Source organism: Armigeres subalbatus, chromosome 3 (genome assembly GCF_024139115.2).
Source record: "Armigeres subalbatus isolate Guangzhou_Male chromosome 3, GZ_Asu_2, whole genome shotgun sequence".
NCBI classification, from domain to species: Eukaryota; Metazoa; Arthropoda; class Insecta; order Diptera; family Culicidae; genus Armigeres; species Armigeres subalbatus.
In genome coordinates, this window is record NC_085141.1 from 121,426,039 (window position 1) to 121,449,760 (window position 23,722).

General features: G+C 40.7%; 1 protein-coding gene and 2 long non-coding RNA genes across 10 annotated transcripts in view; 2 read left to right on the forward strand and 1 right to left on the reverse strand.

Moving 5' to 3' along the window:
- Positions 1-3,230: 3,230 nt before the first annotated feature.
- On the reverse strand, positions 3,231-4,157 carry LOC134220932 (uncharacterized). The gene is made up of 3 exons (XR_009982122.1): positions 3,951-4,157; positions 3,403-3,865; positions 3,231-3,319 (listed from the first exon to the last, which is right to left on the reverse strand). It is a non-coding gene; the product is annotated as an uncharacterized LOC134220932 (long non-coding RNA).
- A 2,418-nt stretch (positions 4,158-6,575) lies between these two features.
- The window catches only part of LOC134227644 (methionine-R-sulfoxide reductase B1), a 28,417-nt gene continuing 11,270 nt past the window's right edge, over positions 6,576-23,722 (forward strand). Inside the window, exons 1-2 of one of the 8 annotated variants that reach the window (XM_062709282.1) lie at positions 6,576-6,776; positions 6,955-7,132. In XM_062709282.1, coding sequence (XP_062565266.1) covers positions 7,075-7,132 — 58 coding nt within the window. In that variant the 5' untranslated portion in view covers positions 6,576-6,776; positions 6,955-7,074. Of the gene's footprint in view, positions 6,777-6,835; positions 7,133-14,997; positions 15,333-15,398; positions 15,649-15,806; positions 15,831-23,722 lie in introns of those variants that run through there. The other 7 variants (XM_062709284.1, XM_062709280.1, XM_062709281.1 and 4 more) reach the window with 7 other exon arrangements.
- LOC134225669 (uncharacterized) lies at positions 10,639-11,781 on the forward strand. The gene is made up of 3 exons (XR_009983301.1): positions 10,639-10,867; positions 10,932-10,999; positions 11,065-11,781. It is a non-coding gene; the product is annotated as an uncharacterized LOC134225669 (long non-coding RNA).

Genomic DNA, 23,722 nt, shown 5'->3' on the forward strand with positions numbered 1-23,722 from the left:
ACTACTTTACATTCCGTGGAAGCTTCTACAAACAAACGAAGGGTGCACCTATGGAAATCCGCTATCACCGTTTTTGTGCGAATTATTCATGGCGAATTTGGAGGACAACCTAGAGGAACAAGGAGTACTACCAGAGAAGTGGTGGAGATACGTGGACGACATTTTCAGCATCATCAACCGGAAAGATCTACCCAGGATTTTGGAAGCGATAAACAACGTGCATAAAGACATCAAATTCACCCACGAGGAGGAAAAGGAAGGTAAATTACCTTTCTTGGATCTACTGGTTATCAAGGGAACAAATGCAACATTAGACTTCGAAATCTACAGGAAGCCCACCAACACCATGAGAGTCATCCCATACACATCAAATCATTCGTATCAGCACAAAATGGCAGCTTTTCATCACATGATCCACAGGATGCAGACGATTCCCTGAGCGAAGAAGGAAAAACGAAGGAGCTACAACACATCTTGGAAACAGCGAGGATCAATGGATACAAGGAAAGAACAATACAAGCAATCATCAACAAGAAGCAGAGGAACCTACGGAAAAACGAACTGACAACACTAACACCGATCGATGAACCGCTGAAGAGGGTATCGGTCCCCTATGATCGACACATCACCCACCAGCTACGCCATCGACTGAGGAAATTCGGCATCGATTTAGTATTCTCCAGCAGAAGCAATCAACTGAAGACACTGTTGGGCTCCACAAAGGATAGAGTAGAAATGTTAAATAAGGCCGGGGTTTATCAAATTAATTGTTCACAGTGTGATAAATTATATGTAGGTCAAACAAAAGATCGTTAGATGTAAGGTTCAAAGAACATATTGCAGAAGTAAGTAAGGCTAAGAGGGAAACTGATAAGGGATTAAATTATGAGTTTAGGTCTAAGGTAGCTGAACATGTATATCAGGAAAATCATTCAATTACGACATCAAACATTAAAATTTTAAGAAATGTCTCTTCTCCGTGGAAACTTGATGTTGCTGAGAGCTTGGAAATCTACCGACAGGTACAAACGCGGTTGTTGAATAAAGATCAAGGAAATGGTAGCTCCTGGCTCTTCAAGTTTATACCTAAGCATTAAGCGCATCAAGCGAGTAGAAATAAGCACCGTAGTAAGATAAGTACCTAGATAAATTATTATACCTACGCATAGTATAAATAGTGTAAGCTGCGATCATTTTCTTCAAGTCGAGTCAAGTACAAGACACTGAAGACGGCCTTACTGTTGAGGTCGAAATACGTATCTGTCAGGATACAATTAAGTGGTGGAATTCAATGGGATTGTTTAAACTCGTCTTATGACAGGTAAGATTGATTGATTGAGATAGAGATAGAGATTGATCGATTGATATTGATTAGGATTGATTACTTGATGGATTTAGTGATATTATTTGATTGAGATTGATTGAATGCTTTTGCTTGATTGATTGATTGAGATTGACTGATTGAATGATTTTATTGATTGAAACTGATATATTAATATTAAATGCTTGATTAGTTGATTGATTGATTGACTGAGCTTGATTGAATGATTGACTGATTGATTGAAATTGATTTATTGATTGATTAAGGTTGATTGATTGAGACAGAGGTTTATTTGTTTTATTGAGATTGATTGATTGATTTATTGATTGTGATGGATTGAATAATTGAGATTGATTAATTGGTTTTATTCATTGATTGAGATTCATTGATTGATCGATTGAGATTGATTATGGTTGATTGAGTGATAATGTTGGATTGAGATTGATTGATTCATTGATTTAGATTGATTGAATTATTAAGATTAATTGATTGATCTATTGAGATTGATTAATACTGATTGATTGGCTGATCGATTAAGATTGATTTTTTGATCGATTGAGATTGATTAAGATTGATTGGTTGAGTGCTATTGTTTTATTGAGATTGATTGATTAAGATTGATTAGTTGAGTTTTTTTTAAGCTTTATTAATGTGTTTTAGATTAGTTGATTGCTTTTGTTTTATTGAGATTGATTGGTTGATTCATTGATTGAGATTGATTAATTGAGGTTGATTTATTGAGAATAATGGATTGCTTTTAAATTTATTTATTAAGATTGATTGATTGATTATTTAGTTGATTAACTGAGCTTGGTTGAATGATTGATGGATTGAGATTGATTGATTGTTTGATTGATGGATTGCGATTGATTGATTAAGATTAATTGATTGGTGAGGATTGTTTGATTGCTTGATTGAGATTGATTAATCGAGATTAATTGATTATTTGAGATTGATTGACTTATGGATTAATTGAGATTGATCTCAAGATTAATTGATTGGTTGAGATTGTTTTTTTTAATATGATTAATTGATTTTAATGAATGAGATTGATGGATTGAGAATGATTAATTGATTTTTTTATTGATTTAGATTGATTGTCTGAGCTTGATTGAATCATTGAGATTAATTGATTTTCGGAATTCATTGACTGAGCTTGATTGAATGATTGAGATTTATCGAGTGTGTTTGATTGATAGATTGAGATTGATTGAATAAGATTTATTTTATTTTATTTATTTTTTATTATCTTTATTACGGAGACTTCCAGCAATCATTGGGTGAAGTTGGTGCCCTCGAAGAACAATTCATTTTCAAAGCTGACCCCTGCCGGTGAAGACAATCGGTAGTCAGAGTCCTTACCGCCAAGATGAGTGTCATCGGCTGCAGACTTTGAAGATGCTATCATCGATTGACAGGATTGACACATCAATAGTACCGCCACCAAGAATGATAAACATAACGTTTTACTCGCTGGTGGTCTTTTCATCCAGATTGTGGACAACGGCAGCTGCTATTAGTTCATCAAAAAGAAGATGTGACTGACTCTGACTTTGCAGGTCATTGGAAGTGAAAGGCAGCATCGAGGGCAGCATCATCCTAACACAACGGCGTTGGACACCGTTTTTAACAAGTGCTTCATGTTCGCCTCGTATCTAAAAAGTCAAACTTGCGATAGACAGGCACTTGATGTTGCGATGTGAGCGATGTTACGATCCAACCGCGGGGAGATGTTACGATCCAACCGCGGTCTGTGCAGTTGATGTTTCTGTTACCGCTGCTGTGTAGCTTATGCTCATCGAAATAATACGAATTCAGGTGTGGGTTTATGTCAGACCAGGAGTACCAAATATGGCGATTCGATCCCGAAAGTTTTGATGACGAGAAGCGTGTTTTCTCTCCGAGTCGATTGATACATGAATGAGGTATCCGGTGCTGGGAATACTGTTGTTGAGATGCGGAATGATCTCGATTATGCTGAGGTTGTTGTACAGGCCACTGTAAATAAAGGATGAAATGTATCAGTTTGTTTGTAATATTTCTGGGGAAACAACAATATCTTATAAATCACGAATACTTACCGCTTTTCGAAACTAGGACTGCCGATTGTCTACTGTACTATCCGGCTGCTGTCGTAGCAGAACGTATTCCCTAAATTTCACCAGAAGACTCATCCTCGTCGTCAATTCTGGTCTTTTCATATTCGAATCCCGGGATGTCGGGCATCTGGTACGAAAAATTGTTTATTTTCAACAGCTCTTGGTTGAGTATTTACTTCTCCAAATGAATAAAGTGTGCGTGATTCCGCTGATTCCGCAGTATTCCTCTCAAAGTGGTTGTGATAGTTTTGCTGCAACTGGATTATCACCCACTTTTGCTTTACACATCCTATACAGTATCATTAGTGTTTGTGATTCCGGTTTTGGAGAAGTCTTTCGGTTGTTTGCTGGATGTTCGGTTGGACCCAATGGCAATGATGAAATCGTCCTCCACTTACTTTATTATCCGATGAGACGACATAAACAACCGGCCATTGTGATTGACCTTTAGTGTCATTGACGTCATTGTTGATGTGACAAAAGACACCATCTATAATTTGAATTAACTAGTAATAAAATAAAAGACTTACCACAAAACAATTAATTTCACCTTATGAAATCTATGAAATGTATTGAACCATCCAGACTATCCCGAAAGCTATCGTTTTTTTATTAATCATTAATTATTTACCAATAAGATTTAAGTTTAAGAATTTAAGAATTAAGATTTTAGGTTTTGGAAATTTTGTCTTGACTTGTGAGAAGAATCAAATGATTTTGTTGTTGCAGTTTGGATTTGACAGTTGGCCCGAAAGTGTGAGAGCGAAACAAACAGACAAAATGTCAAAAGATTGGGAGGGGTCAGTCAATTCGTTGGTGAAATTAAATGTAATTCGTCAACCACGAGGGGTATTTTTCTCAAAATGAAGAAGAAGACATGGTGCCCGAATTTAAAATGATTTGTACCGGACATTGCGGTCTATGTATTAGTCTATGCTTACACTGCGCGGTACAGCGAGCAGACAGGCAGTGTTGAATGCCACCCGGTAGCATTCCTAAAAAGTAACCCATTTCATCTGCAGATAAAACTGGTATCTCGTATACTCTCTTCACAGTCGACCAGAACTATGATGTAAAACTTCACTCTAAAAGTCAACGCCTGTAATCCGTGAGGTGAACCACATTTTATTCCGGAATGGTTTGTACGGCACAAACCATCGTTCGGTTTCGGATTGCGGCCGCTTTGCTTCCATTTATTTTGTCCTTTTTTCTACTGCTGCTGCGGCCGTTGGTGTACATTTCGGCCGGAACTGTAGCCTGATATATTGCCCCGGTAGTTCCAGATGCCGAAGAACCAGTTGATTCAAAGATCACTTTTGTAATTAAAATTCATTTAATGATTCAGCGGACCAAAACCGAGAAGAAAAACACAACTTGAGCAGCGAAACAAAACAAACGGCTTTTTGAATGTTGAGTGTTGACATCGTCAACTTGTCAACATTGACAAACTGTCAAAGCGTCAGAGGGGTGAGCAAAGCATGCAACAAGTCGAATGTAATCTTATGTAATTCGTCACCCACGAGGGGTATTTTTCTCAGAAGGAAGAAGAAGACATGGTGCCCGAATTTAAAATTATTTGTACCGGACATTTCGGTCTATGTATTGGTCTATGGCACCACTTCCGATGTTAGGTTTAACGTACGAATTGTGAGAAAAATCCAACTTTGTTAGCGGCTATAATTCGGATTTGCACTGAATTGATAATAATAAAAATTGTACCGAGTATGCCAGACGTGACATCACATTCGGTGGCCTTCGGCAATCTAGCTGAGAGTTTCTATCTCAACACGCTAACTTTCGCCTACTCAGTGACTGAATAAAATTGTATTGCTCTCTCTTTTTATCCCACGGAAATTTTACTCAATTTCCGTCAAAAGCAGTATTGTCTATCCGGAATAAATTTATAACGCTTTTTATACCGAAGTTGGATTTTTCTCCGGATACAGGCAACTTTCCCAACTTCGGAAGTAGTGCGCTGGATTCGCCTAAAGATGCGCTAAACAACGCATCAATTAGTTTGACAGATAAAACTTCGGAAGAAAGTTCGGTTCGGAAGTCCCGACTTCCGAATTCTAACTTGGTGCTACGCCGACAATACAACTCAATGCTATGAGTAATCCTGCTTTTAACGGAAATTGAGTAAAATTTCAGTGAGAAGAAAAGAGACGGCAATACAATTTTACTCAGTCACTGAGTAGGTGAAAGTTAGAGTGAAAAGAGCGAATTTTCGTTGAACAAATACTACTTTAGGGTTTGGCCCACAGCTGTAGTAAGCACATCGGACCGCACGCGATGCCCGCATAATAAAAAACAACATGTTATATGGTCAGAATCATTATTACGATGTAAGATATAGCTTCACAGTTTACGTTGCGGTTATCGTATACTTTTCGATCGATTCAACCATAACTGCTCGACAACATCACTAAATGTCAACATATAACATGCTGTCTCTAAAATGTTCTTTATTTCCTGCATTATATGTCAACATTTTATCATACTGTTGAGCGAAAATTTTGCACGCGAAAACAGACGATTTTTTATGGTGACATAACTTAACAACCCATTCAACATATTGTTATTTGTCAAATAACCGTACCACAAACTGTTAAAACTTTATATGAGATTGTTCATTTACAGTTGTCAACAGTAAAGGATACTGTTGTCGACCGCACGGGAAAATATCCATGTACAGTTTGTAATTATGCGGGTGTGCTTTACTACAGGTGTGGGCCAAACCCTAAAATAGTATTTGATCAACGAAAATTCGCTCTTTTGAGAGAGAAACTCTCGGCTAGATTGCCGAATATGTCCGAAGGCGACCGAATGTGACGTCACCTCTGGCATACTCATTACAATTTTTATAACAGACGTGACATTTACCTCCGTCCGCCCACTGTGGGTGGCGTTGTTTTCATCATTTTTCAAAATTCAAAATTCAAAAATCCGTGTAAAAAAGTTTTATAATTTCTCGACGAATCATGGCAAATGGAGCAACTTTGCAAAAATTTTGAATGGGATTTTTTTTACACGGCCGTGTAAAAACAGAATCGGGTGTACAGACATAGAGGACTTTGACCCTCACCTTTACTGAAGCACATCGGACCGCACGGAACTGAAGGAAGGCCCAAAACAAAATCAACTGTGGTAATTGTTATTGTCTCGTTCGCCTAACTTTTTATGTGCGTAAACAAATACATTATTTGTTTTTAGAAAATTGGAGTGCTTGTATTAATTAAAATATAGTGGATTTGCTGCCGGAATTGTACATTTTTATAATTTCATTTCCACCGGTTCGGATAACAGTGAATGAAGTAAAATCTCGATCGATTCCTGTTCAATCCTGTCAGCAATCGGTAAGTACTCTATATACTATAATGTCACTTTCTAAAACGCATTAGTTAAATATTCAAATATATTCGGTTGTGTTTCCGGTTTCTATTGCCCATAATCGTAAACAAAGTTCGGTACATCTATCACCTTTGCTGGCGAAGTAATCGAATTTGTCGTAAGAAAATTATGTTCCCGTTAAAGGTACCATACTGGAGTGGTGTTAGCAAACTCCTGACTTTTGTCTCGCGGAACGTTACCCGGATTCCTGTAAAGACGTATGAAATAGTTTTGAATCCATCGGTGACATCCGCTTCGGCTGTAATGGGAATCAACGCTAGCCGCTCCTCAAAGCTTCATACATCTGCTTCCAGCAGACAAGGTGGGCATTGCTTTAATTCAATACCTGTAGGTATGTGTGGTTCAGTTTTACGCTTCAATGCACAACATCAATCAGTATAATACGAAATGTTGAGATTCAAATCAATGGGACAGAGTAGAATAACTTATTACCTCTTATTACATAATATGTATAGGCTATGTTGGATCAGTTTCATTTGTATCATAGGTGATGGTTTCCATTTATTTCCAATCATTATTAAATTTATTAATTAATATTATTTTTTAAACGAAATTCACTAGGTAATTGTTTTATTAAAAATTCATTCAATGGATGATGTCGATGAGGTCGATGCCGTCCGCAAAGCCATATGAGGCCATCCAACCAGTCGGGAGGCAGTTCTTCATCCTCCTATATTTTCTGGATAATGTGGATCGATTGATGCAGCTGCTCACTTGCGTGTTTGAGAAGCTCGACCGGGATCTAATCCTTTCCAGCAGCTTTACTGTTTTCAGCTTGTTTAGAGCCTTCTTTACCTCTTTCAGCTTTGGTGGTTCCGTCGCCAGCTCCTTAATGGTTCTATGACACTAACCCGAAAGGTCACTACCCCGAATATGTACCCCACTACCCAGAAAAGTCATTACCCCGAAAATCATTCAAATATATCACGCAATAATTTTAATTATTACTTTTGCATATGCTAACAATTATCCTAGGGGCTGTCCATATACCAACCACGTGGACAGGTTTTGGTCAGTTTAAGATACCCCCCTCCCCCAGCATGGACAATTGTTCATGTATTTTTTTAAAAATTTGTGTGAACCGTGCACATTTACCATACCCCCTCCCTTCTTAACTGTCCACGTGGTATATGGACAGCTCCCTAATATTATCTACCCGGAACAAAGTTAGAACGCTTTTTATACCGAAGTTGGATTTTTCTCCAGATACATGCAACTTTCACAACTTCGGAAGTAGTGCGCTGGATTCGCCTAAAGATGCGCTAAACAACGCATCAATTAGTTATGCGTGGCGCCGGGAGTGGGTGGGACATGTCCTACGCATGAATTTGCCATATGAAGTCGTTGACTGGCAAGAATCTGTGTGTTACCAAATGGTGGTTTCAAAGGTTATTGGAGTTAATCATAGGATTTAATCATAGAGTACTGACTGTTCTTCAGAACTTTAGGCACTTTATAATCCTGATAGTGCTCAGGATGTCCAGAGCAAGTATGTTTTTGATTATTTAGTAATCTAGGCTCGATCTTCTTTTAGTTTGTCGATATTCCACAGGCTAAACTTCAAAATGTGTCGTACGCTGAACTTTCAGCGTGAATGTTTTGTCATGCTTTGAATTCAACTAATAACGAAGTTAAAGCGCTAGTTGCAGTAGCTTATAAAAGATGATAAGCAAATATCAATCATTTAGTTTTATTTGCTGCAACTAGTGCAAACAACGAACAAAGTAGTAGAAAACCTTCGCACTAGAAGCTCACGATACTACAGATTTTGGAATTCAGCCTCTGGAATGAGTAATTGACAAACTACTAAATGATGGTCTACTGGTCTAAAAATTTTCCAGGGGTAAAAAAATAGTTGCTGAAATCAGCAAATGCGATTAATTAAAAATTTAAAAACCCATGATAAATAAAGTAAGTTTAAATGGATTATTAGAAGCCTGAAACTGAAGAGCCATACACGTCATCAATTCTGAGCTTTCATAAAGATTCTTAGACAATCATACGATTTATTGGATGTTTGCTTGAATCGGTAGTTCCATTACCATTTCTGATAAATTGATTGAACCCATTGAATATTCATACAAATTTCTGTGATCAATGACTTGTACTGGAAGCTGGTAAAAATGTTCGATAATCGTAAGAATTATAAGATGTATGCCATGCTTCGAAGCAATCCTTAAACAATATTGGAAAAAATATTTGACCTGAAAATCGTAAAAAATTTCTCAAATTATTCTGTTCGTAAAGATCTTTTCAAGTCCTTATAATTTTTAGAACTGGTTAAGTTGCTGCCGCAAGCATATCTGTATCATATTGATATGGATGGATGGATATGGCACAGTAACTGTCATGCTTTTAGTGTCAATATTGGCAAAATGTGCATCGATTTCGGAGACATACTCAGTGATCTAGTCTATAAGCAGGAGGTTGTGAGTTCGATCGCAATCTCGTTCGTTTCCAAATCTGTATGTTTGTATGTCTAAACCTCCCGTGGCACCAAAGTTCAGGCTTGTAACACCCACGAATTATGCGAATAGATAATGATAATACCAGAAATCGACATTTCCTATTTGTCCTACCCACGACTTGGAACGTGGATACGCCTCTGAGTTTGACAGATAAAACTTCGGAAGAAAGTTCGGTTCGGAAGTCCCGACTTGCAAATTCTAAGTTGGTGCTACGCCGACAATATTTGAGCCTGGGAGCGCTCGGGATAATGCGAATTCCAGAGACGGTGCTTAAATAGAGACCAGCGGAGAGAATGAAAGCAAGTCTGGCTTCACGAGAAATTTGTTAAAACGTGATGTGACTTTCAGTATAAGCAATTATTTCTTTTACTTTAATACATGTCCTGGCCATGAAACGGATATCCAGCTTTCCACGCTCGGTAATGGCGGCTTGTCGGTGTGTAAAAATCAATCAGTCACTGTACTTTTTGACACTAGCTGGAGGAAAACTCACTGGCGAAAAGGCCTTTTTTCCCTTCCCCTCACCCAGAAACGCCAGTGAGCTTTCCTCCAGCTAGTGTCAAACAGTACAGTGACTGATTGATTTTTACACAGCAGCAAGCCGCCATTACCGAGCGTGGAAAGCTGGATACATATCTTCAGCAATAAATAATGTCAATGCGCTAAATACAATACACGCACTTACCCGGGACAAGGCGAGAGAGTAAATTATTGGTTTCTTTCAAATTATGCACTTACCCGGAATAGGATTAGAGTGTAAATGTCACCTTCTTGTAAAGCGTGCTTGCCCAGAATAATGCGAGGGATTGAATGCCTCCTTCATTTGAAGCACGCATCTGCCCGGAAAAAGGAGGGAGAATGAATGACACCTTCTTTGAAAGCACGCGCTTGCCTGGAATAATGCGAAAGAATGTATTTCTCCTTCTTTTAAAGCACGCATCTGCCCGGAATACGGTGGGAGAGTAAATGACTCCCTTTAAAACACGTACAAGCCCAGAATAAAGAGGCCGGCACATGGGGTACGCTTGCGTTGCGTTTGGCGCATTTCCCATGGGGAAGCTGTCAAACGTAACGCAAACGAATTCTATGTGCGGGCCTCTTAATGTCTCCTCCTTTTAAAGCACACATTTGCCCGAACTAATGCAAAAGAGTAAATGACACCTTCTTTTATTTAAAGCATCCGCTAATGCTTCCTTCTTTTAAAGCACGCACTGTAGCATTCAGTAATTTTGTATATAGTTTTGTAAATAGATTTTGTAAATAAATTAGATTGTAAATATACAAATCTTTCAATCGCCAATAAACTTAGATATAATTTTCCCTTGACATAGGCAAGCGAGCATTAATCAAACAGCCAAGCTCTCCAAGGCCGAGGCCATTTGTTTTCTGGATAAGGTGGGAAAGGGATAGCAGCGCGACTATATTGTCTAGATATCAATCGTGCCGATAAAGTCCCGATTGTACACAAAGGGGTCGGGAAATGACGATTCACAGACACGATCATTTCGTCCGTGATTCTCCAAGGAGTTGGAAGTACGCGTTTGTTGTTAGTGTTTCGTTTGTTACAAGTATGAATATTTCAAGTGGCGTTAAATATAGTTAATTTAACAAATTATTTTGTTCGTTTCGTAGTTACTGTAGCCAAGTAAAGTGTGCGTGTAATTTGTGTGCGGTTGTGACCAAAAAAGCTAGATCAAAAGGTAAAATGTGCGTGCTCTAAATGTGTTGAATTATGCCTGTGCTCACCATGTGTCCGTCTAGCCAGATTGGCTTTAATTTCCCATCCGCAGCGAATTCCGCGCACCCAAGCGCGCACTTCATCCCCTACGGACGGAATTTTCCTGGCATTCGCCAACCGGCCAGAAGCGGACGATCCGTCATCATATCGGTCCGAGGAGGCCGGGGACCTCTAAGTGGACGGAGTCCACCAGCCGGTCGTCAAGCTACCGGCCATAGCGATTCATCGACACGCTTCATTGACCTCGCCCAACGGTCATCGACAGTAAGTCTTATCGAACGGTGAGTCAAGCCTTTTTTGTACGGAATGCGGCGTCCAAGGAGGGCGAAGCGGAGGAATTTGTTGTCCAGTCGTAGACTGAAGGATGTGTCGCTAAAGCCATCACGCCGTTTTTTCTTTGTCGCGAATTGAAAACCCATCGACAATAATTGAGTCCGCCATCACGGCCCCGTGAACACGCGTGCGTGAGCCTTTTTTTGCCACCACCGAAAGTTACGTTGCGTAACGGGAGCGCAGTCCCGCCAAGAGCGGGAATATGTAGTGGTGACGTCATCGACCAGTATTAGCCACTTCGACTGTCATCGCAATACGAGCTGTTACCCGGAGCGCAGATCGTTAAGGAGATGCGCTTCAATAAATCGTGACGTCACGTTAGAAGTTTAGAGCACAGAGCACGAACGATTATAGATAGGAGATAGGAAAAAACCGCACACAGCTAGGGAAAGAGAGACAAACGAACACCAATACCCAATTACAGTCCCCTGCGACTATGCCCCAATCAACATGTATTCCCATAAGCATTAAGGAATAAATGTGTTTCGCTTAATAAAATCGTCCTTTATGTAGTCCCTAGCCAATTTGTTAATTTGATTGTATTTTTCGACACATCGCGTTAATGAAAGCTTCTAGTCCCGTCCTCTGTGTCTATTGCGTTTGATTGGGTATGTTGCATGCTTCCAACTCTTTGTAGAAGAGCAGGCGAGCGGAGAGAGTCTGCCGATGATGATAGGCGCACTCACGCTTAGAGTGTATTAGGTGTGGTGGGCTCTCACCGTCTCTCTGAGTGGCTTCGTGGCTGTAAAACATGTTGTGATAGATAGGGTGATATCGTTTGGCAAGATTTAGTTCGTAGCCAGTTGGAACGATCCGTAAATCTTATCTGGGAAATGAATGGACTCGCCCTTTGGGAGTCTCATCCGGGCAAATTAACTTGGGCCGTGGTCTCCTTAATGGGGTGGCGCTTAATCCACGTGCTTTTTAAGACGAATCGCTCCGTGCCGGCTGTAGCACTTGCCCGGATTAATGCGAAAGAGTGAATACCTCTTGAATGAAATTTGTATGTGAATGTAAATTTTTCCTTCTTTTAAACAACGCGGTAGCCCGGAATAAGACGAGTGAGTAAATGACTCATACTTTAATTATTTTGAATATGCCACTTTTGACTGATTAGTTTCTATTTTCAACTTCATTGTTGAAACACAATCTAATAAAGATAGCAAGAAAGTGACACTGAGGAAAATGGACGTATGACTTTCAATCAAACGCCTTATAAAAATTTGCCACAAGGAATCGGTATGAATTTCAATATGTTGCCTTATGAATGACGATTTTCATATAAAAAAAGTAAAGTGCGGCAGACTGGGTTCGAATCATGGACGTCGGAGTCGGCAGGCCGATATGTAGACCACACACCCATCGACGCTTGATTACTCGGGAAGTTAACTGCGTATAAGAATCACTGCTGGTGGAATAATTGGTCGAAGATTCATAAGGCGCCAGTTATGAATTTCGTTCGTCCAGTTCGCTAAGTGGAGTACATGTTTTTTTATTTTAATTTTTGGCAAATTCGGAGTAATGGTCATTCGGAGTAGTGACCATTCGGAGTAACGGGTTATTCGGGGCAATAGCCTTTCGGGGTACTGGCGTTCGGGTTAGTGACATTCTAGGCAGAATCCTCCTTAATACACACCATAGTCTTGTTTGTCAGCAAATTCCCCTCTCGGTCATTGCACATGGCAGGCACTGGCGCAGTCTTATGTCGCGCGCCATTGACAGTTGCGTAAAACCTCCGCATATCGTTTCTGTCCATGTTCACCTGCGCTTCAGTTATCACACTGTCTTCGTGTTGACTTTTTCTGCAGTGGATTCGTTTCTCTTCTGCGCTTGCTACACTGTACCTGTTAGAACGGGTACGAGCCACTAGCTTTCGACTCCTAGTAGCATTTTTTTTGTCCATCATTCGCTAGCACTCCTCATCAAACCAACCATTTCATTGGCGTCGCTGTGCAGTACCTAACACTTCCTGCGCTGTTGTAGTCACAGCTTTGTGGATATTTTCCCACAATCTGTTGACGTCGCCAGATCCGGTAGCATCTCCTATCTGCTCATCCAGATTTTCGTGGTACTGTACAGCAACTCCTTCAACTGACAAGCGTTGGATATTGAAACGGATCGTGCGGATGTTTCGTGAGTTCGTGAAAAAGTCGCGCCGAATCAGGCTTATCATTTGTTGGGAGTTGGAATACGCGTTTAAGAGTTATACCCATTTATTAAGTAGTCCCAGAAAGAAAAGCGTATTTTGTACTAATTGTTAAGTATTTTGTGTGGTAGTTATCCGTTCATCTAATGGACGAAAGCAGGGCCCTCATTGCGCAATGAGCTAGACTTTACTAAGGGGGCGTAGATCAGCGCTGCGTGTCACCAGTTCTCTCTTTTACTCTCCCGCTGATCTTATGCAACGCAAATAGTGACGTCACTATTTGCGTTGCATAAGAACAACGGGAGAGAGAAAGAGACAACTAGTGGCGACGCATTCGACGGGGAATCTTATATAAATATTGTTTCGCCTTGGAAATCGACCAGATCGGAACAAAATGAATACACCACTAGGTGGTGGTGGATTTTAGTATGGAAGAGCCAGCGAGTTTGTTTACGTTTTGCACTGGAAATGATTTTTTCACCAGAAATTTGGCAGATTGGAACACCTAGTAGTGTCTTCTTCTTCTTCTTCTTCTTCTTCTTATTGGCATTACATCCCCACACTGGGACAGAGCCGCCTCGCAGCTTAGTGTTCATTAAGTGTTCATTAAGTTCATTAAGCAGCTTAGTGTTCAATTTCCAATCCGAAAATTGCCTAGACCGGCATCGGGAATCGAACCCAGCCACCCTCAGCATGGTCTTGCTTTGTAGCCGCGCGTCTTACCGCACGGCTAAGGAGGTAGTGTATTCACCTTGGATCGGACTGTGGGCTCAAAAGCAAAATCGCAAAATACTTGTTTTTATATTGCAAACAAGAAAGGCGATATTGCCACTAGATGGATTGATTGTGTTTTTGAAGATTTATCCTTCAATAATATTTAGCACTAGCAGACCCGACAAACATCGTTTCGCCTGAAATTGATTTATTTTCTGATTAGTTCTTGAGTTATGCCGAAATTTATTATTCATTTGTATGGGAGCCCCCCTTTCCAAAGAAAGGAGGGGTCTTAAATGCTAAGAACGTTCCCCTGCCCTAAAAACCTCTGCATACAAATTTTTACGCCGATCGGTTCAGTCGTTTCTAAGTCTGTAAGGGTAAGACAGACAGAAATTCACTTTATGTAGATTAGCATTCCGCAATAACTTCAGCATGTAATAACTGATAAAAGTCAATTTTCAATCTCCTAAATTCATTTATTTTGATACGATGAGTATGGAGTATGATAACACACAATTCTCCGGACGTTTCTACCAAAATTTTGTTTTTAGTGCACCAACAAGGCAAACATATGATGAAGAACCATAACAATCGTGGGTCATCACACATCTCGGCCTTGCGATAAACTGTTTCGCGGCGTTGAATGGAAACGTGTGCACTCTTCACCAATGCGCATCAGAGCGGTTCTCGCGCTCTCGTTGCTCATCAAACATATGCGTCCAATGCTACTACCACTGACTGACCACATGCGGTCAATCAGTACTCAATCGAAAGCCGTCGCGTGAGCAGTGCGCGTCCCTTAACAGGTAGCCGGTTTGGTGCCCTATCCGAGCGTCGTTTGGTTGCGTCTCGCGTCTTGCGAATTTCATGATCAAGTGTGTTTTTTCTCCTTCGTCGTAACGTGCGAGATTCTGAAGGAATCTAAAAATATCTTGTTGAGGAAACCACAACACCACCCGCCAGTCAGCATTGCTTTGTGAGGCGTGGGATTCAGTGTAAGTTCGGTGTCGTAAACATCATCGTGAGAATCTACATCTGTCTCTTAATGTTGCTTGTGTTGAAAACATGTCCTAATTTAGTATAGTGACTTTAGGTTCAGGTTAGCAAGGGTATCCGAACTGCACAACGCAACCGTTTTTTTTTCTTTCGATATTCGTGTTCCTTTTACGGATCTGCTAGGTGCCTACTCAAGGTGCCGCGGTAGACTGTGTGTTAATTGGATTATGCTTGAGACGGATATGTCGGATATAGTGTGTGTACTAAAGCGAAATACAATCAGTAAACCAATAAAAGAACTGTCGAAATCTATCCGTTGGCAAACGGGAAAGTGAAAGAAGAAGTTGCGTGTTTCGCATATATTACTTCTCATTGGAGATTTGCGATTATTCGGTGGAGTCGACTGCGGCAGTTTCATTGTAGCTATACGACAATATACAGCTGAAACCTGCAAAATAGCCGTTGATAGTATACATACCTATATTAAGTGTGTCATCGGTGCTGCTAAATTTAAAACAATCCGAATATTTGGCGCTATGTACTTATTCGTTTTCATTTTGCGCGCGGCTGCATACTTCCGTTTAGATTGTTGGCAGCTAAGGTACATCACTTCTACACGCGCCGTCAATTATAGCCAAAGGGTCAACGACAGTATTATAAAATATTATTGTCGAACAGTTTTATGTTATAAAATAGAAGATATAAGCAATGTTTTATTTAATGATTCACCAGCAGACAACAAATGTCGATTAGGTCCTTCTTCATCTGGAATATTAAACTTAGCCACATAAATAAAAGTCTTGCTACTGCATATATATACACCCAACCAGCGGATGGCTGATTTTAATACAGTTCTGCATAAGAACCTTACAGAAACTGTATAATAATTGGGCATATACAATTTCGGAAGATTTTAATACAATTGTTGTATTGAAATAATACAGATTTGTATTATTTTAATACAATATTTGTATAAAAAGCTTAAAGATTTGTATATGCCCAGATTTTATACAATATTTGTCAGATTTGTTTTTTGGGTGTAGCAAGTTTGATTGAAAATTTACAAAAATCACAAATCAGAAAATCGGTGGTCCCAGATAGCTGCCTCGCGGTATTCTTGAAGTTGTTAGAAAAATGTCATCCATCTGGCATTCAATGGTGTGCGGATTTGTGATGTGCGGCGGCTCCAGGACAGTTACACTGTTGTAATTTAAAATTGTATAAAACACGTTGACCTAATATGGAATATCTTTTCTGTCAGGGAATCAGTTGGCACCAAACCACCAAAATAGTACTTCATTCATTGAGGAGTTTATCGATAGGCTGAAAGATACGTGTAAATGTGATTAAATAAAGGGCTCAGAATGCTACCAGAAGAGTGATTAACCCGTAAAAGCCCAGGACGAACTTATAATTTTGAAAACCATGTATCTCGGAGGTTTTTGTTTAGAATTTTCACTAGAATCAAAAGGAATAATTTTACTTTTATGTATATGCAAATCCAACCCTCCACACCCTCCCCCTTTTTATATTTCTGAACAATTATTTTTATAGAGCATCAAAACCAGCGTGTCCTGATAAGATCGTGAAGACCTTGTGAATGCTTCACCATTCAAATAAATCCAATGCATATGTTCTAGGGTCTCCAAATTGTCCGGAAGTTAAGTTCAATTGATCTACCAGGTCAACTACGCCTGACATCAAACCGATAGCAACCCAGCGTGTCCATATACAGCGATTCCACGGGAAAAGAATAGAGTTGAAAAAAAAGTTGTCCAATTTTGCTCAAAATCGCTTGATATGTTCTTCATCGAAAATAATTAGAACCGTATTTTTTTTAAATTAGGGTGACCATGTTCGATATATGGTTTCCAGAAAAATTGCTATATTTCGCGTTTTTTTATTTTTTAAAAATCATAATTTTTGAACCACTGGATCGATTTGCAATGTTCGCCTTTATCTTCCGATGGATTTTTGAGATTTATATATCAATCGATTCGGAAATTCTCTACCAATTTAACAATTATATTGAAACTTTGGGTTATGAATGTTAAAATAGGGTATCGGATCATTTTGGCAGCACCCTCTTTTCTTGTCCGCAAGATTCTCGTTACGGCCGTCGCCGTTCAGTGCGGTTGGCTTTTGGACTCTCCTTTTTGTGCGGTGTTTCGCACAAAAAGTAGAACAATGGAGCCGGACCAGTGACCGCGGTCGAAACAAATGTAACAAAATGCGTAATGTAGTGCATGGTGTATAAAAAGTGATCCAGATAGGGGCATGTTTTTGCAGGCATGAGACGATCAATTGTTATCAATGCCAATGCCCTTGTTAGTAATGCAATCAATTTATATTAAAAACGACTTTGGAAAATGTATTTTTTTGCAAACTGAAAACTAATAAGGCCGTTACACATATTTATTAAAAATTATGGTCTCCGCAAAGTCAAGGGGGAGGAGGTAATCTTCTTTTTCTTCTACTGAATCGAGCGGCATGAAAATTTGAATGCAGAGGTTTTTGGGGCCGGGGAAGGTTCTTAAGATGGTTAGAGACCCCTCTCCTCTTTGAAACCTGGCTCATATACAAATGAAACACCAATTTCATCATAACTCGAGATCAAGCAAATGGAAACAAATCTGGCGTGTGGAGGTTTTGGAAGAGAAGACATGTTTCTGTGGCGGTTTGCAACGCCTCCCCCTTCTGGAAAGGGGGGCTCCCATACAAATGAACCAAAAATTTCTGCATAACTCGAGAATTAATCAGAGAATAAAGCAATTCTTTATTGAAAGTTCTCAAAATTTACCGGAATTTTTTTTTTTGTTGCTCCTGAAGTTGTTATTTTTGAGCAAAATAACAATGTGGGTGAGACATATTTAAAAAATATTTATATCGACCTAATAATATTTTGTCCAATTAAATGCCCGCCTGAATCAGAAGGATTTAACTTTGATTCAGGAAGTGTGAATGCACTTAAGATATTTTTATAATACGTGGATGCAATAATGCGGTACTTATTGTACACGACAAAAGCTTCGGAACGCATACGTTCTTGAAACAGGCTATATGAGATACAATAGAGCTATCACCTTCTTGTTCCCTGATTCAAAAGTCTTGCAATGATATTAATAAAATGTTTGCACGAATATGTTATCCATAATGGTAGAATCATACTCATATCTGAAACATCGAGGTTTCATGCACGAGCTAACTCGCCTGCGATTCTGTAGGGGAAGCATCGCGCTTGAGTTTTTCAGGCAGAATCGCATCGCTTCGCTCACTCACCGAAAAATGATTTCGTTCTTAAAAGCGTCGAAACGCAATCGAGACGTATGTTTTGTTTATATATAATTATTAGCCATTGTTTTAGACGAAAAATAGTTAATTCAATGCATTCAACAATGAAGAACACGTAAATATCATGCAATGATGAAAATTGCGATTCAAATCATGAGCAAATCTCTCGGTCATAATTCTGATGGGATTTGACTCACGCATGGTTTGAATCGCCGATGAGATTTAAGATTTTGAGATTTTACCAACACTGCCTGACAGTAGGAGTTAGAATGTAATAACACACACACTATCTTTTCCCGTCCGCAACGTTTACTACTCGCGCGCACCACAACCAAATTAATTGGGTTTTGGTACATGATTGACATTTTATGATTTCTCGTGATGCACGGAAAACAAGATATGCCTATGATTGGAATGTTTCTGAATAATAAATGTTGCAAACGGAAAAGAGAATGCTTCCCTAGGGCTTCTTCTATTGAAATATTTCATCAAATGCTTCAAAACCCAAATGTAGGCAATTCGGATCCAAGAAAGGCATCATTACCACTGAGGACTGAATTTGGGTTTTCATAGTAAATTTTTTAAACAATTGTCGTATCCAACAATTTTCATATCTTAAGATACGCTAGTTTTGTTGGAAACCAGTGACATAAGTAATCAAATGAATTTTCTAAAAATATTCATGCATGATGGCACTACAATCCTCAATGAACAAAACTGCCTTACGTAGTTTACGTTGGGCGGTTGTGTCTTGTACATAACACTTCTGATTTTTTTAGGATAGAAAGCTTATTACTTCTAGTTCTTATTATTTTTTTTATTTGGTAAACTCAAATTTGCTAAAATGGTCAAAATATTCGTTTTTTAAGATTTTTGATATGTTGGACCACAGCGACTATATATTTTTATATTTTTCTAATGAAAATTCAAACATTTTTACATAACATATCAAAAAATTAGAGGCCATCTGCGAGTTGTGGCCTAGGATGTGGTGGGGTTTGACAGTGGGCCCTGTTAAACCTCTATAAAAAGCTGCATGAATCCGCAAGTAGGCTCCGCCAAAGCGACCGTGTGCCGCTCAAAGCGCACAAGCCCAAGTCCTGGTGTAAGGTGGGACGCTAAACAGCCCTGACACGACGGCCCTCCGACGAGACAGGAGGTTTGCGCAGGCCCAATTAGCCGCCTTTAAAAACAACTATTATAAACGACATAGAAGATAATTCGACTCGATACAATCGGCAACGACCTAGGCGACGAATAAAGGATCACGATTGGAAGCTTGGAACATGGAACTGCAAGTCGCTAGGCTTCGCAAGTTGCGACAGGATAATCTATGATGAATTACATCCCCGCAACTTCGATGTCGTAGCGCTGCAGGAAATCTGCTGGACAGGACAGAAAGTGTGGAAAAGCGGGCATCGAGCGGCTACCTTCTACCAAAGCTGTGGCACCACCAACGAGCTGGGAACCGGCTTCATAGTGCTGGGAAAGATGCGCCAACGCGTGATTGGGTGCCAGCCAATCAACGCAAGGATGTGCAAGCTGAGGATAAAAGGCCGTTTCTTCAACTATAGCATCATCAACGTGCACTGCCCACACGAAGGGAGATCCGACGACGAGAAAGAAGTGTTCTATGCGCAGCTGGAGCAGACATACGATGGATGCCCACTGCGGGACGTCAAAATCGTCATCGGTGACATGAACGCTCAGGTAGGAAGGGAGGAAATATATAGACCGGTCATCGGACCGGATAGTCTGCATACCGTATCGAACGACAACGGCCAACGATGCATAAACTTTGCAGCCTCCCGCGGAATGGTAGTCCGAAGCACTTTCTTCCCCCACAAGAATATCCACAAGGCCACATGGAAATCACCTAATCAAGTAACAGAAAACCAAATCGACCACGTTCTAATCGACGGTAAATTCTTCTCCGACATCACGAACGTACGCACTTACCGCAGTGCGAATATTGAATCCGACCACTACCTCGTTGCAGTATGTCTGCGCTCAAAACTCTCGAAGGTGATCAACACGCGTCGGAGTCGTCCACCGCGGCTAAACATTGGGCGGGTACAAGACGGTAGACTAGCCCAAGACTACGCGCAGCAGCTGGAAGTGGCACTCCCAACGGAAGAGCAGCATCTCTTGAAGATGGCTGCAAAGAGCACCTGAATGGCGATATGGCAGACAACGGTGGCGGTATGGTAATGAACCTAGGAGCACGCGCGCAGAACATGCGACTTCCGGCTCCAAATCTCCAGGAAATCCAGGAGGAGATCGGCCGGCTGAAAAACAACAAAGCCCCTGGAGTTGACCAACTACCAGGAGAGCTATTTAAACACGGTGGTGAGGCACTGGCTAGAGCGCTGCACTGGGTGATTACCAAAGTTTGGGAGGATGGAGGTTCTGCCGCAGGAGTGGATGGAAGGTGTCGTGTGTCCCATCTACAAAAAGGGCGATAAGCTGGATTGTAGCAACATTGCTGAACGCCGCCTACAAGATACGCTCCCAAATTTTATGCCGCCGACTAACACCAATTGCAAGAGAGTTCGTGGGGCAGTACCAGGCGGGATTTATGGGTGAACGCTCTACCACAGACCAGGAGTTCGCCATACGTCATGTATTGCAGAAATGCCGCGAATACAACGTGCCAACACATCATCTATTTATCGACTTCAAAGCCGCATATGATACAATCGATCGGGACCAGCTAATGCACGAAAACGGATTTCCGGATAAACTGATACGGTTGATCAAGGCGACGATGGATCGGGTGATGTGCGTAGTTCGAGTTTCAGGGGCATTCTCGAGTCCCTTCGAAATGCGTAGAGGGTTACGGCAAGGTGATGGTCTCTCGTGTCTGCTATTCAACATCGCTTTGGAGGGGGTAATACGAAGGGCAGGGATTGACACGAGTGGTACGATTTTCACGAAGTCCGTCCAGTTATTTGGTTTCGCCGACGACATTGATATCATGGCACGTAACTTTGAGAGGATGGAGGAAGCCTACATCAGACTGAAAAGCGAAGCTAAACGGATTGGACTAGTCATCAACACGTCGAAGACGAAGTACATGATAGGAAGAGGCTTAAGGGAGGACAATGTACACACTTAAAATAAATCGCCGAATTTGGTAAAATTTTACCGAAATCTCAACAGCAGAACTGTTCGGTAAATAATTTAACCGATTTTCGGTGATTTTGACAGTTGAGCAATGGAAAAAATTACAAAAAATCTGTAAAATAAATTACCGAACAGTTCTGCTGTTGAGATTTCGGTAAAATTTACCGAATACGGTGAAATGAGTTAAGTGTGTAAGCCACCCATCACGAGTTTCTATCGGTGGTGACGAAATCGAGGTGGTTGAAGAATTCGTGTACTTGGGCTTACTGGTGACCGCCGATAACGATACCAGCAGAGAAATTCGGAGGCGCATAGTGGCTGGAAATCGTACGTACTTTGGACGCTCTGATCGAATAGAGTTCGTTGCCGTACCAAACTGACTATCTACAAAACGCTTATAAGACCGGTAGTTCTCTACGGACACGAGACCTGGACGATGCTCGTGGAGGACCAACGCGCACTGGGAGTTTTTGAAAGGAAAGTGTTGCGTACCATCTATGGTGGTGTGCAGATGGCGGACGGCACGTGGAGGAGGCGAATGAACCACGAGTTGCGTCAGCTGTTGGGAGAACCATCCATCGTTCACACCGCGAAAATCGGAAGACTGCGGTGGGCCGGGCACGTAGCCAGAATGTCGGACAGTAATCCGGTGAAAATGGTTCTCGACAACGATCCGACGGGAACAAGAAGGCGAGGTGCACATCGGGCAAGGTAGATCGATCAGGTGGAGGACGATTTGCGGACCTTCCGCAGACTGCGTGGTTGGCGAAGTGCAGCCATGGACCGAGCTGAATGGAGAAGACTTTTATGTGCAGCACAGGCCACTCCGGCCTTAGTCTGAATAAATAATAATAATAAATCGTCAAATATGGCCAGTTCTAAATAGAGGTGTACGCTGCCGCCGCCGACAGTTTTCGGCACGCCGCCGCCGTCGACATTTTTGCATCTGCGCGCCGCCATTTCAAATTTGTCACGCCGGTGGTCTATAATTTTCCACGCCGATTCAAATTTGAAGAAGTCCACAGAATTTCCCGTTGAAATTCTGAAGATTCAGCGGAATTTTCGTAGATTTTCCCAATTAATCCCTAGAATTCCAGAGATTTTTTTATGGAAATACCAATGATTTCCTTAAACATTCCATACAATTTCCCTTCGAAATTTAGAAAATCTCTTCGTAAAAACTAAGAAAAAATTCGAGTGTAGATTTTGATAGATTTCCCGATGAAATAAAAAAAAATCTCGTTGCAATAGAATTTTTGAACGGAGAAAGCCATTTTGCCGAAGGCCACAACCCAACAAACATTGGAGATACTGATACTGAGGGTCGTGGGTTCGAGTCCCATCGAAGGGAAAGTGATTACCTCCAATACATTTTTCAAATCAATATCTTCCACATACTCACATATGAGTTTTCAGAACATTGTAAATTAATGTCCAAGTCGGGTAGTTCAACCCCCGGATTATACGCATTAACTTTGATTGAACTGATTGGAGATAAATAAAGCGCTTATATGACCAAAAATAGTCCTCTAGCTTATATAGCTAAAATTGTTTGTTGGTAAGGCTGAAAGTTGTTTTACCTAATATGTGCTGAAGCAGTTTCCTTTGGCTGAAAAAATAACAGTTGGCCGAAATGAACAGCATTTTCGGTCAAATGACTTTTCCGGCCAGCCGACCATTTTGGTCAAATGATTGATAGGGTAAACAACCTTTTCGTTCAAATTACTAGTTCGGCTGAATGTGCCTTTATGCTGAATTCGGCTAATATTTTTTCGGACAAACGTTTAATTCGGCCTAATGGAATTTGACGAAATGACTTTCGGCCTACCGTGTTATTCAATCAAGTGGCATTCGAATAAATGGTTTTTTGCTTGGTTTTTTGCCGAATCACATTTGGCTAAACGACAGGTAGGGTCATTTGGTCAACAGCCACAGGGCCGAAAGGTGTTTGGCCGAGCAAACCATTAGGCCAAAATCTATCTGACGACAATTTTATTTAGCTAAAATGGACAAATGGCCGAAAATGTCGTTCTGCAGACAGGCCACTTGGCCGAAAATGTCGTTCTTCCGACAGGC